Genomic DNA, 14,714 nt, shown 5'->3' on the forward strand with positions numbered 1-14,714 from the left:
GTTGCCAGCAATGGGAACTAGTTTCAACAGTAAGGAGAGCTGGTAGGTCAGTGTGCTATGGCTATTGGTTCCTCCAAGCAAGACCATAGGAGAGCGTATCTCTTCTTCCCCCTTCTTGCCTGTCGCAAGTGCTGAAAAAATTTGCACTGGAAGTACACGTACAATGCATTTTAGAAAAGAAGAGAAAAGAAGTATCTCCTAAAACAGGGCCGTTCTGTCTCGTGCTCGAAAGTCTCTATTTTTGGCAGAAGTCAGTACTAAAAAGAGAATGCCAATGTTTTCCTGTTCAATGTAGCCTCCTGCTGGTCAGAGACTCTGTGTTTTCCGACAGTGGATATTAAACTGCTCAAAGACTGTACACAGACTGATTTGAAAAGACAGCGTGGAGACTGTAGAGAAACTCACATGTTTTAATAACTTGGTGATTCCAAAGAATGTTCTGATTTGTTTTTAAACGTTAAAAGATGGGTGGTATTTTCCAGTACATAATGTTTCTGATGCTTTTAACTTCAGTACCCACATTTTTTTGTGAGGATATAATTTTCAGGAGGTATTCTTAACTAATTATAATGCTGGACTGGAATTAATTTGATATTTTGGGTATTTTTTAAGGTATCATCGAACATGTTTTTTAATCAGTGTTGTTTTTGAAAGTTACATTCACTTTGGAAATATTGAGCTGTCTTAAAAGATTGGAGGAGAATTTTGGGCCAGTTTATTTAAAAAAAAAAAAGTTATTTGGATAGCAAGTTCAGTCTTATTCTGTAACTCTCTAAAAATGCACCTTGCTTGCCACGTGTCAGTCCTGCTCTGAGCAGGTTTGGGGCCACACTTCATATTTTTGGTAGGGATCATACAGTGGGAATCTCTGCTCCACTTTAATTACACATTTGTGACATTTGTTTGTTAAGGATGCATTTCAGCAGGCAGCTTTTGACTGTTTTACTAGGTTTCTACAAGGAATCAGGGTTCACAGGTGGTGTCAGTGAAGTAGCACAAAAATCGGTGGAGTTACGCTTATTTTGCACCAACTGAGTTTATAACTCGGTCTCTTCCAAGACTTGTACAAGTTGCTTTTTTAAATTACCTGGCTATATAGGAGAACTTTACTAATTCACGCACTACTTACACCGAAACCATCCCACTTCTTGGCAGTGATTCAACAGCAGAGGCTGTTGTAGTGAATGCTCATGCTGCAATGTACCTTATTTTTAAAATCATTTATTATCTTTATTGTACTGTCAAGTATTAACAAAGCAGAGCTGAGGCTGCTTCTTCCTGCTGAGCACTCTTGCTTCCTACTGACCTAAATAGGAGCTGAGAGCTCTGCACACAGGTCCCAGAATCAAGCGCTCTAACAACTCCTTTCACCTTCTGCCTTTGCTAACTCAAGGGTGCTGAATTTCATCCAGAGATTAAAAAAAAAGAAGGAAAAAAGTGTCTCCATTCAACCTCTGGAGTACAATGTGTGAATTAGGAAAGTTCTGTCCATCATTTTCTTGTTGACTTTTTCCAAATATAGACTGAATCCAAAAACAGAGTGCTGGTGAGTCTTTTTGCTAAAATGTGAATTCTTTTCCGCCTTGGATGCCTGTTTTGATTAAAGTCAGACTGGCAAATCTGTGCCACGGGGACCTCATTTCTTCACTGACTGTACTTTACGATGTTTTGTCGTAATCAACGTTGCCAGTCAGGGCTGCGTCCCTTCCTGCTCAGTGCTGAATGAGCAAACGTGTGAACGCCATCACTGCCACAAGGATCTTAAAATTTCAGAATCACTTGAAATTAAGTTTTAAATGCTTCCACATGCAATGATAGGTTATTATCCCTAAGGTACAAAGATACAAACCGTACTTTGGGGAGGAGGTGGGACAGAACCATTTTGAACTCTGCCTTAATAGATTCTAGTAACTTCAGGGCTTTGGTTTCTCTGGCCAGGATTAACTGAGGTAAAATTTTCAGAAGTGCCTAGGACTCCTGATTTGTGTCAACTGCTGTATGAGATTACGCTCTTAGGGCCCAGGTCCACAACGGCTTCTAGGTGTCTGGTGTCTCCTTGAAACGGAGGTGACCCAAGAGCCCTGCTGCCTTTGAGGACATGGGGCTAAGTGCCTGCGTTCTTTGTTGAAAAGATGTGAATGCTTTGGAAAATTTTGCCCCAGCCCGTCTTCCGTGCAGCTGGTGCTGGGCAGAGGAAGCCAACAGCGCCAGAGGAGGGAGCTGTGTTGCAGAGAACTGTCCTGTTCATTTCACAAAGGGGAAGACTGTACAATTCGACTGGCTTTCTGCTGAAATCCACAACGGGGTCGTCTTTGTAAAGCTTGACCCACCATGACTGGTGCAGTGCCACCCTCGCTCCCTGCATACCCCCAAGGCTCTGGGGAGGGGAGGCAGTGGCTCCGCTGGCCCTCAGAACGGGAAACGAATTGTAGCGAAGTTGTCCATTCAACAATAAAAATGTCTTGAAGGCTATTTCTTGTTCTTTAATTATTTTGCTTCTGTTGAGAGCTGGGGTTACAAATGCTTCGGCGCCACAGGGTGATGCAGGCCGCCTGTGGAAGCGGGAGCCGTCCTTTCAACAAGAAGTTGGCTCTAAGGCAGAAAGGCAAGTCCAGGGCCGGGCGGGTGTCTGTACCAACCCTTCGAGCACAGCTTTCTGCCGGGGTGACCCTAATGACGCCCGGGGTAGGTGGCTTAGTTCACGGTCCTCCGGCCGTCAGGGCCCTGCTCTGTGAGGGGAAAACCTGCTGATAAAACGGCTACGTGCATCATAATGAAGCACATTATCGGTTTCCTTTTTATTTTCTTCCTAGGACAGCCTTTGATGCCTGGAGACTAAACTCGGCCCAGGCCGCCGGTGCCGTCAGCCCTCACGGCCCACCATGGCGGCGGGTGCCGCCTTCCCGCCCGGCCCCGCCCGCGCTCTCCCATTGGACCCTCTGGGTGCGGGCGGGCCCTCCGCCGCCGCCTCCGCTCTCCGATTGGCTGCGGGCGGGGCGGAAGGAAGCGTTTCCCGGGAGACGGCCGGGCCGGAGGGGAAGGAGCGCGTGCCACGGGGAGGCGCCGCCGGGACGGCGGTAGGTGCGGGGCCGGGCCGGGACCCGGGGCCCCCCTCCGGGGCGGGGGCGAGGTGACACGGGCCCGACGCCCGTGTTCCTCGGGAAGGGGGGTCTGACAAGGGCGGGTCACCTTTTGGAGAGGGACGGTGACGGCCGCCGGTCGCCTGGGTCCCTTTGGGGAGGGGGAGGTGAGGGGGCCGGGGGCCCCTGGGGAGGGCCAGGGCTGGCGGCTTCGCTCTCCCCGGGAGCCGGGACTGAGAAGGGGGAGGTGGAGGTTCATCGCCGCCCCCTGTACCGTGAGGAGATGGCAGAGAGCTGGCGCCCACCCTCAGCAGGCTGCTCCGAAGGCGGGTATTGGGTACAACCCAGCAAGGGTGGCGGGAGCAGGGCGTCCCCAGCGCCCACCCAGAAGGCAGCCGGCTGCTGCACTGGCCCATCGCCGTGGCCCCGGGGTGCTGTGTGCCCTGTCCTGTGTGATGGGTCGGTAACTGCTCACAGCCACCGGCCGAGGGTTCGGCCGGGACAGGGAGCAGCGCTGGCCGGAGTCCCTGGCCTGGCCCATGGGATCGCTGTCCACCGCCTGGCCTGTGAGCTCTCTGGGATGCACTGGACTGGGGAGGCATCTTCATCTTCTCTGGCTTCATTTTCTTGTGCCTTTATGATAGTTATAGATGCTTCAGGAGAATCCCTTTACAGAGACTAACTGCAGGTGCGTGTAGTTTTGAGCCTGTTCTCTGAGTAGGCAGAGAAAGTTCCTAGAGAATTTGAGTTGTTAGGGAAAAGCAGTAGCAGTAACTTTGGAAGAACGTGATTTTGAAATTCCTATATCTAAAAATTAAAGATTCTCCCCTGATTTGAGAAGGGCATGGTAATTTAACAACTGAATTTGTATTAATGCCATGTTACGTGTTATTCCTTAGTACTTTGTCTGAAAAGAAGAAATAACTACAAACAGCAGCAATATAGCAGATTGCCTCTCCTCCAGTCTGGTTATGCAGTAGCGATGGAGACTTCTGATGAAGAAAACTTTGGTGTAGCCATGTGAGTATGCTACACTCTGTGTCAGATTTTCAATAAGCTGGTTACTAGTTAAAATATCTTAATAGGAATATAATTACACAAATGAATTTATACCGATTAGCAGATTCTGCCTCTTAGGAGAACAAGGGTGTAGAAAAATGCAAAGCTGCAGGAGGGGATAACATCAGTTCAGAGTTTAAGTGAAGTCAAACTAAATATAACTGCAGTGAGTCTAGCATTAGATAGTCCTGGCTGAGTGATCAAAATAAACGTTGTAAGGCTGAAAATTGGAGGGTTTGTGTTCATTTTAAATTTAAAATTTCTCTCTCCTTTTCAAGAGCATATGTTGTCTTATATCGCAGATTCTAAGGAGAGACACTGTTCCTCTGTGTTTGAACGTGCTCCTTCTAGACACGTGAGGCCTTTTACAGGTGACCTCGACCAAATTTTACACTGTTAGATGCTAGGACGCTGCTTCGCCCTACATTTGTCTGGCGAACTCTTCTCCTAAAGCTTGTGGCAGAAGGGGACGCGTGCCTGTGCCTCTGTCGCTCTAGTTCATAGCTTTAGTTCTTTCAGTCTACAGGCTGTCACAAATGGCCGTGTGCCTGGCCTAGACTAGGCATGATGAGGCGACAAAAGGCTTAAACCACAAGATTTGTGAGCGCATGTTTCTTCAGGTGTGCGGATGCAGGTGTGTGGTATAGAGAGATGGAGTCACTGCTGTTTTGGAACAGTTAAAATTCCATGATTTGTCTCGCAAGCTTAAACTGGGGTTTAAATTAATACTTTAAATTTTGTGTTGCTGTTAGAACAAGCTACAAAACCAACAGTAGCACTGTTTTGGAGGGGGAAAAAAAGAGTGGAAATTATCCATAGCAAAGTCTCCTGTCTTTGCATGTAAATGGAAAGCAATGAGCCCTATTGCCTGAAGTCCTAAGTGTGATGCTCAGGGTATGTAAGGCTTCGGCTGTGCTGTGCCAGCTCCTCTCCTGGTGGTGTCGTGCCCTCTGGTGGAAAAGTGCGCTTTTCCAGTCCCTTGCCTTGGCTTTCCTCATCTCCCAAGGCTTAACAGCTCAGAAGTGTTGCTAGAACATCACTTGGTGATCAGATGCCTTTTTAGATCAAATATCTTTTCATTTTTCCTGGTCAGAATGAGCCCTATGGCTCCTTATAGTTAAGCTGTCCGTTAAACTGTTGTTGGATTAATTTTGCTGGACTATTATTCAGTAGCAAAATAATTTTAATGAGTTTTTTAAAACTTAGTCTGGAAGAGTGTCCTGCTCTGTATACTAAAGAGAAATTTGAAGGAGAAATAGAGAGACATTTAATTTAATTTAATTTAAATGGTGCTTTCACTGATCAGAGCTGATTTTTTCCTTAAAGACAAATGTCCTGCGAGGCTTGTTTCCCTCATGTGTGAGAAAAGCCTGTCTTTCATCTGCTGGAGAATATAGGAAGAGTTCATCCCCCACTAAAGATGAGCTGTGAATGCCAAGGTCAAGGAGATCCTTTTGATTATTTGTTGTCTCTGAACAAGCTGCGCAATAACAACTTTAGCAGAGGGATCCAGAGTCTTGAAATGCTGGTACCAAAGGTTTCTTCCCTGGATGACTTCAAATCCATAATGATGTTCAATATTTGCTCATGAGAGAATGACCTTAGGAGATTATGATACTTATTTGTAGCGTGTAGGGTTGTTTCTTCAGTTATATAATACTTGTGTACACATTGAGTTTAAGTGGTTCCACAAGACCATGTGTTTCAAAATATTCTCTGGAATGTCTAGAGTTCTGTGATCACCATGTAGACTTTCGCAGGGAAGAGAGCAGAAGGAAAGCTTGTGGTAGCAGCTAGGATTTGTGGGTTGAAAAATGCTTAATTTGCTGTCGTAATTGCACCCTTTACATCCTTCTGCACCAGGACTGAAATTATCTTAACAGTAATGCCAGTAAACCAACACTTACAGGAACCTCTCTGGGGAAAATGCAGTAGAGGCCTGATGAGAATCCCCATGAAGCAGTCTTATTAGTGTCGTGGATTATTTTGTACGTTGAAACTAGGAAATTTTTCAGTTATCTTGTAACTACTGGGCTTATTTGTGCTTAGGCTTTTGTTAACGCTTTTTAATATTAACTTTTATTTGTACTGTGGTTGAAATGTATATTTATGCAGTACTGTCTTTTCTTTGCTTTCAGCTCTTCCCCTTCTGATGCAGAGTTTGATGCAGTTGTTGGGTATCTGGAGGATATTATAATGGGTAAGCTCTGCAAGTAGTTAGAGACAACAAGATGGGTGCTAAACTTATGGCAAGCTGCTCTTCTGTTAGCAGACACACAGAGCTAAAATAGCCCCTGCCTGCTTCATGGAAACTTTCCTTCCTTTGTTCTCACGACCCCTAATCAGGTAGCACAGTAAAAATCTTTTTGCAGGTGACCTCGACCAAATTTTACACTGTTAGATGCTAGGACGCTGCTTTGCCCTACAAAAGACAAAAGTCTTTTGTGTGCTGTTTGCACAACAGCGTGCTTATGAGTCTTGAAAACTATTCTGTGCACCACTGCAATACGCTGCAAGTACGGACACTTGTAAATCTCACCTAGAAATCAAAGTTTTCTGGGATTTTTATACCCTCTTACAAAGGGGATGGAAGAGACTGGGAGAGGTAGCCTTCCCTTCCCCAGCTCTGCCTAAACCTCTCCTAACGTGTTTGTCAGGATATTCTTGGAAGCTGCCATGGTTTGTCCAGGCAATTTGCTGTAGTGCCTAGCTGTTGTTACTGTAGGCAGCCTTTCATAATCTGTAATATAAAGTGCCTGTGCTGCAGTTTAAGCACGTTGTTCCTTGTCCTTTCTCTGCTGAACACGGAGAACAGTTTATATCCTCTGTTTCTGCAGCAGCATTGCATAGCTGGAGATGGGTGTCATCACGTCTTGCCACTTTCCGCTTTTTGAGACTATCCTTCTGAGCTGATTTGGTGCATGTAACTTGCACGTATGTATACAGCTGTAACGCAGCAGGACCCTTCATAGCAGGAATGTTGAATGGCGCTAATCTCCTCGTGCGAGCTTAGGCAATAAAAGGTGCTAAATTCTCAGGACCGTGATTTTAACTGAGAAGTCGGCATGTGCAAGGAAGTAGTTTACAAGATGCCAAGACAGAGTTCATGCTAATCAGCCATCAGCTGCTTTGTAAGAACAGCATATAATCTTTTTGACCTCATCCTTCCCAGAGAGATGTAGATTCTGCAGCCTCAGTTGCCTGGTGATGTAGCTGAATCTGGAGAAATGCTAACAAAACTAATTTTGAATGTGTTAGGGTTTAAAAGCTGAGACTGGTGTATTTTAACACTCTGTATGAGTAAATTTATATTTATACTTGTTCTGTTGAATTTGGTGGTGACCTACCATGTTCATTTTTATTCTTGTTTCTTTCCACAACTGGAAAAAAATTCTTCAGCAATTGAAGATGAATCTGGGAATTTCACTATATTTTTTAATTCAAGGAAAAAAAAAAATTTTAATTCCTGTTGGGAAGAGGTATTCACTTAATAAAAAAATACAGATGTTTTGCCAACTTGAGAGCTTGAACAAAAAGGATTTCAGAATAAATAACCTTATTAGTAAAGCGTAAAGCAGGAGTTTTTTGCTAATACTAACTGTAAATGAAACTTGTAAGAAGTAATTGTAGACCTTGCTAGATAGACATGTTCGTCCCATTCTGTTCTGAATACACAGCCGCTCTCAAAGTGCGGACTGACGTGCTGCTGCTCTGCGGATGCGGCTTCCTCCGCCAGCAGCCTCTGTGCTCTCGCAGATGGGTCAGAAGCGGTGGCTCAGCGGCAGCTGCGGTGCTGGTGTGACTGACTCCGCACGTGTGCAGCGCTCCATGGTTACAACAGGGAGAACAGAGGACTAGTGAATGTGGGATCTGTGTGACAAAAAGAATGACTAAACTCGTAACTGTATGATGTGTTTTGGTTGTGATCCAGATGATGATTTCCAATTAATACAGAGGACTTTTATGGAGAAGCACTACCAGGAGTTTGATGACTCAGAAGAAAACAAGCTCATCTATACTTCGATTTTTAATGAATATGTAAGATACCTTTTCCTATTTTTCGTATGTGTTGCTTTTTTATTTTTATTAAGGCCGGTGTCGGGTCCTGTATTCGCCCCTTTATAAAATACTGGGTTTACATGGAGCAGAGCCAACGTACTGCCTGCTGTACTGCCTGCTGTCTCTTTCTGAAGCACAGTCATGATCTGCGAGCAAGAATGACGTTTTCCGGAGCTCTAGGTTCCTTTCTCTTTGTTTCACCTGAAAATTTCTATAGATATTCTGGAAGTTGTGTAATTCTCTTGAATAGAAGTTTAGCCTATTGCTGTGGTAAATAGTGTGTTTAACATGTGTGCATAACAAAGTTTGTTCTCTTCCAGTTGTATTATTTAGTGTATTGACACTTTAATTACATTCTTCATGCAAAGCATAATTATGATACTACACGAGCCTACTAGTCAATACCGTTAAATGAGTTTAAAATAATTTGTTACTAGATACAAATAGTCAGTGTTTGCTCTCACCAATATTTCCAGCAAAAATGTTCCGCTCAGTGCCTCAGCGGTGATGTGAATAATTGAACTAGCAACGCCCTGCTAAGGAATCTGCAGTTGTTTGCCCAGTAAGGATAATACAAAGTGTCAATAAAGTGTTGGTGTAAGGAAGATGTGCTCTTTTGAAATCTGCTCCTGAAATTTGTTATGATGTTATAGGGGTGGTTTGTTTGGGTTTTTTTCAGATCTCTTTAGTAGAGAAATACATCGAAGAAAAATTGCTTGATCGAATTCCTGGTTTTAATATGACCGCTTTCACAACGTCATTGCAGTAAGTCTCTGCTATGCTTTTGGTTGGGGGTGGCTTCTGTACCTCTCAATTAATTCTTTTTATGTAGATTAAAGCTTAGGTTTGACGGTTCTCCCTTTAGAAAGAGGTTTCTCTTTAATTAAAAAAAAAAGCGCTCATACAGGCAATGACTGACCGCTTTTCTTGCCTTCAGCGTGTTGTGCTACTCTAAATTTCTGAACTGTCATGCTGAAATATACTGGGTTTTAAGGGGTAGGAGGAGAAATCAGAATGAGAACACTGGAGGGTTTTCATAATCATTGTCACTTTGAAGCCAGACCCTTAAAAGGTCAGGTCTCATTTATGTCTTCCAGGCTCTGTGTTGGACACTTACATAGCCTCGTAGTCTTTAAGGAGTCACGTGATGAAATGCCTTTATTGCAATTCTTGTACAAAGCATTCAGAGAAGAGTTTGGTTTGTCTTAAGCTTTTGCATTTGGTCGCTTTAGCTTAACCAACTTCATGAAGAGATCACTTTTGAAAGATCACTGGTTTTCCCCTTGAATAAGAAAATCAAGTGTAATTTGGAACTGAATATCTTAAAATATTTGAATCAATTTCATTTTTAATTTTTTTTAAATAAGACATTGGGAAGTAACTATGAGTGCACGTAGTACACTTAGAAGATAGACTGTTAATGTAAAGTTCCTTTTGATAAGAATTAAATAATTAAAAAAAAAACCCAAACCCAACCCTTGACTGTTAAGAAAGCCATGTTGAAATATGCTGATATGAGAGCACAGAGTCTTTCTTCCAAAATGTTTTCATCAAAAGCCCTCTACCAAGTATCGTCAGTGCAGTCCCTCATTCTTTAGGGATGAGCATCCTGTGCCTCTCCGCAACCTTTCTCACCTTCCAAGGGAGTGCCTAGCTGTTTCAGTGCTCAAGATAAATAAATAGATAAATGCTAGTTGAGTGTTACTCCTGTTGACTTACAGGTCAGTTTCTTTGTCTGGTTTTCAAGGACTGATGTGATAGTCTTACGGCTTGGATTTAGATAAATATAATTTATTAATGTACTTGGGTTGGAAATACTGCAAGGTAATGTTTGGCTAAAGTTTTGCTTTATGATAGACCTGTAATAACATTCTTGTTCAAATTTTGATATTGTTCTACTTGTCCCGGTATCTTTTCCAGCCTCATACCATTTTACAATAAAGGATGTATTTCCCACACAGTTTTCTAATTCCCCAACTTTTTCTCTCTACAGACAGCACAAAGATGAAATGGCAGGGGATATATTTGATATGCTTCTCACATTTACTGACTTTCTGGCTTTCAAAGAGATGTTCTTGGATTACAGAGCTGTAAGTATGTCAAATTGTTTATTTTCACTGGCATAATGATTATTGGTTTTGGGTAGCTCTGCCTGAGAGTACCAAAGGCAGTGTTACTACGGCAGGTAGCAGCATTTATTCAAAGGCTGTACAGGGTCAAAAGGAAAATAACTTCACTGAGTGGTTATTTAAACTCAAAATGCACATTTAATGATTTCTGGAAAACATGAATGAAGCTGGCACGTGGAGCAGTCCTTCAGAAACACACGCTTTCTGCATCTTCAAACGTTGATTTCCAACTTTTTCACTGTGAGGGTGACCGAGCACTAGCATGGGTTGCTCAGAGAGGTTGTGGAGTCTCCATCCTTGGAGATTTTCAGAAGCCATCTGGACATGGTCCTGAGTGGCCCTGCTTGAGCCGGGGCTTGAACCAGATGGCTTCCAGAGATCCCTTCCCACCTTGACCATTCTGTGATTCTATGATACGGGGTTTTTTTGGGTTTGGGTTTTTTTTTCCCCCAGCCAATCTGAAATTAGCTTTTTAAGCTTATTCCATTTGTATTCTTCCTCCTCTCTGTCCAGACTCGAGAAACAAACAAACAAAAGTATTAAGGTTTTTGGATGAGCTTTTTCCTAGGGAAATGAAATACATGTAAACACTCTCCAGTGTCTATCCAGTCACATTTTAAAAAGGAGGAAATGAGTCAAAATTGTTGCCAGAATTATGTCGTCTGTTACCTCCCCCCCACCTTTAAGTTTGATGAATATAGGGGCAGGTTGAGGAGAAAGAGACAGTCCGTGTCTCAGCAGCAGGAATAGTTTCAGCTGAGAGGCAAGCCACAGAAGCTAGATTCCGCTAGTTCCTTGAGCACTGGGTGAGCCTGCTGGCTGCCTGTTTTTGACCAAATGCAAGAACGACTCTGCTCTGACCTGGACGGATGGCTGGCAGAGCGACAGCCACCTTACTCCAGGGATTCCTGCACAATCTCTTCTTGAAGTTTGGGTTCACCTACAGGTACAAATGGGAGAAAATAAGTGCTCTGCTAGACATTTTCAAGTCTCACAGCAAGCTGCCTGCAATCGTAGATGCTCCGGTAACGTGTAGTTTTATATTGATTTGATGTAACAAACAGAACATGAATTGCCTGTTTCATTTTTTTGAACTGCTTATTCTGAAACAGCATTGAGTCAAGGATTTAATTTTCTTCCATTTTTCTAGGAAAAAGAAGGTCGAAGTCTGGATTTAAGCAGTGGGTTGGTGGTGACTTCATTAAACAAATCATCAATATCCTCCTCCTAGAACAGTTTATGCACTGCTTTCCTTCTCCAGATGAGTTCTGCTGCTTCCATTTGGACATTAAAACACTAAAGGTCACGAGAATCAAGGTGCTTTTACATGATGAACACTCATTCACCCTCCGGACTATACCTTCAGAGGCCTGATCCTAGAAACGTCTGTGAATTCTGGTTGGTATTCAGTGACCACAGAAGAAGAAATTTTCAGCTCTACCAGAGTAATTTTGTTTTAATAAATACACAGTATTTTTACAGCAGCCTAACTGTTGTGCGTGCTGAGAAGCCCAGCATGCTGAGAGGACAAGAAATAGGCCTGTGCAAGTGTTATTTGGGTTGGCTTCTTAACCATCTTCCCAAAACGTAGAACTTTTCAGAATCAAGACGACAATGTGAGAAGAGTATGTCCCTCCAGCTCTTTTAAGAACAGGTGTGAATACATAACCTCTGAGTTCCTCCCCGTCAATGTTTTGTTGGTTTGGGTTGGTTCTTTTTTTAAAATACTTTAATATGATCTTAAGAGCTACAGCTTTCTAACGGAAGAGTATGTTTTAATATGTAGATGTTCTAGCATAAGACTGCCTCTCAGCTCTGACAATTGATGTGTTACTGTGTACATGTCTGCTCTCTGGCTTTTATAAGTCTCATCCTTGATGTGCAAAGTTCTCCGATTCACTTTTGTTCAGGCCCCAGCTATTCTACATTGGGAAAAACAACCACGATAAACCAAAGTCTGGCCTATGTATGCAATTTCTTACTTTCTTTTTGGCAGTGGCACAGCTGCATTAGCTCTAGTAATATCAGCTTGACGGTAGGTGGGGTGCAGACATGTTTACCACCATGTCATTTACTGCTCTAAATAGCATGCTGATTAAAAGGCGTGGTTTTGCTATTAAGCTGTTAGCAACATTAGTGCAGCAATGCATTTTTCAGCATCTGTTGAAAAATAGACGAGTGGCTTGCTGATGGAGCTGTAGCCATAAGGCTGTCACAAAACCCCAGGTGCATCTCTCTTGGCGGTTGGAATAAAAATGCGTTTGGAGCTACAGGCAGCCTCTGTTCTTACGCTGCTAAGACACGTTAATCTGCTGCTTAATGACGTGCTCAGGTAATGCAAGTGTGTCTTTAAAAGCCTCAGAGTAGACAGAAACACAGGATGGGGAGCAGAACCCTCTGTCCCACAGCAGGTTGATGCAGCAGCGGTGAAGGTGTTGATCGGTGGCTGTCACCCGATGAGAACCTGGCCTAGACAGAACAAAATTATGGCCAGGCCGTGACAAATTTCTGTTTGTGGACAAGAAAAGTCTTACAAGAACAAACAAGGTGAAGCACTGGAAGAGGCTGCCCAGGGAGGTGGTGGAGTCACCATCACTGGAGGCGTTCAAGGAACGTGTGGACGTGGCACTGCGGGACATGGTTTAATGGGAATGGTGGGGTTGGGTTGGTGGTTGGACTTGATGATCTTACAGGTCTTTTCCAACCTCAGTGATTCTGTGAAGATGAAATCCTGTTCCTGTTGATGTCTGACAGTGATTTCAGCGGTACTAGGATCTTGTTCTTCAGCTGAAACAGCTTTTGAGTACTGGTCAAGACTCCTAGCCATGCAGGCAGAAATAGGTCATACTTACACTACAAAATACAATAACATTAAACAGGTTTGTGGCCAGATCATAATGGCTTTTTGAAGGCTGGCTAGTAATGCTAAGTGTAGCGTCCTAGTATTTTGACTCTGCTTATACCAAATTGATGAGTGCCGCAGTAATTGATCTCATTAAGTTTCTAGTATGTTGTGCTCATGGCTCTGCAGTTTTTTGTCTGGAATTATTCTAGTGTATTGAAATCTCCCTCATAAGTGCACGCACCCAGATACATGCACACTTCCTTTAACAAAAAAAAAAGAAATGATTCCTTAAGAATTTTTTTTTTCATCTCCTTCAATAAGTTTATGCTTGTCAGATTTGAATGATAAAAGCCAGAAGCTGAAACAAAATTAAAAATTGCAAGAAATGTCTTTGGTTTTTTGTTTGTTTTATGGTTGTTTTTTGTTTGTTTGTTTTTTTAAAAAAAGGGGGTTAGAAATCCTGGGTGTTTTGATCAAAAGCAGTTTTGTAGGCTTTCTGTTCCGGTGAACACCGCACAAGCTCATTTTGATTCTCTTTTCAGCGACAATAACCTGCTAAGGCAACATGAGTACATCCCTAAAAACGCTAAGTTGCAATACCGTGGTTCGAAATGTGTGTTCCTCGTCCTTCTGACAGCAGCACAGTCGGTGAAGCTCCGTCAGCTGGGGTCGCCCAGCCAGGATTCGCAGGTTTTTACAGGTCTGCCTACCACCCCTGCTGTAAAAAGCTTACCGTGAGCACAGAAGTCGCTGCTGAGGCATGCACGGGCAGTTAGTGAGCAGAGACGATGCTCCGAGATGTTTATTTCCAGAAAAAAATTATTAAAAGATTGGGTCGTGTTTTTAATACAAACTAGATGCAGTTCCCCTGCCATGTGAACCCTGAGGTTAACAGCAGAGACATAGAAGGCTTAAATCTAGTTTTGTTTTCTGCTCTCAGTGTATGGACTGGAGTTCTTCAGTTAACTCCTTCCATCTTTGTATAATGTTGACTTTTTAATGTCGGGGACAGATTTTATCAAATTTTAAAAGAATCCTGTTGACCTATTTTAATTTTTAATGGTTGAGCTAAAATAACTATTTGCAATTAAAGCTAAAAATATCCCTGTCAATTTTTTTTTACTGAAAACAGTTTTGGTTCTTTTCCTGTTACAATTGCTCCAATTAATTACTTAAACCAATGGCAGTATAAGTGAATACCTCAGGCAGTTATTTTCTGAAGGGAGTTCTGTTGTATTTTAAGCAAAGTCTCTTGTAATTTCAGAGCTGACAAGGCACGGTTCAGGATGAATTCTTACTCTGATGGGGAATTGTATCTCAGTGTTCCCTGCACAACCTTTCTGTCCCTGTGCCGTGCTCTTCTGTCTGCCTGTTTTCTGTGCTGTTCCCAGAATAGCTCGTCCCTCTGCAACACTCCTGTCACTCGTCCCTCGTTCGATGCACTTTCCACCAAGCAGAGGGGCTTTTTAAAGAGATTAAATTTCTCTATGTAATGAATTATCCGTGTGCAAGTCTGACTCACATTTTAAGCGTTTTAACTTT

At 43.1% G+C, this 14,714-nt stretch overlaps 1 protein-coding gene across 1 annotated transcript; it reads left to right on the plus strand.

The window, feature by feature from the left end:
- Nucleotides 1-3,061: 3,061 nt before the first annotated feature.
- ARL2BP (ADP ribosylation factor like GTPase 2 binding protein) lies at nt 3,062-12,932 on the plus strand. The gene is made up of 7 exons (XM_059824932.1): nt 3,062-3,077; nt 3,980-4,100; nt 6,278-6,339; nt 8,071-8,177; nt 8,878-8,963; nt 10,192-10,288; nt 11,478-12,932. Exons 2-7 carry the CDS (start codon nt 4,063-4,065, stop codon nt 11,556-11,558), a joined length of 471 nt encoding a protein of 156 aa, XP_059680915.1. The 5' UTR covers nt 3,062-3,077; nt 3,980-4,062; the 3' UTR covers nt 11,559-12,932.
- Nucleotides 12,933-14,714: the final 1,782 nt, after the last annotated feature.

Source organism: Gavia stellata, chromosome 15, assembly GCF_030936135.1.
Source record: "Gavia stellata isolate bGavSte3 chromosome 15, bGavSte3.hap2, whole genome shotgun sequence".
Taxonomy (NCBI): Eukaryota; Metazoa; Chordata; class Aves; order Gaviiformes; family Gaviidae; genus Gavia; species Gavia stellata.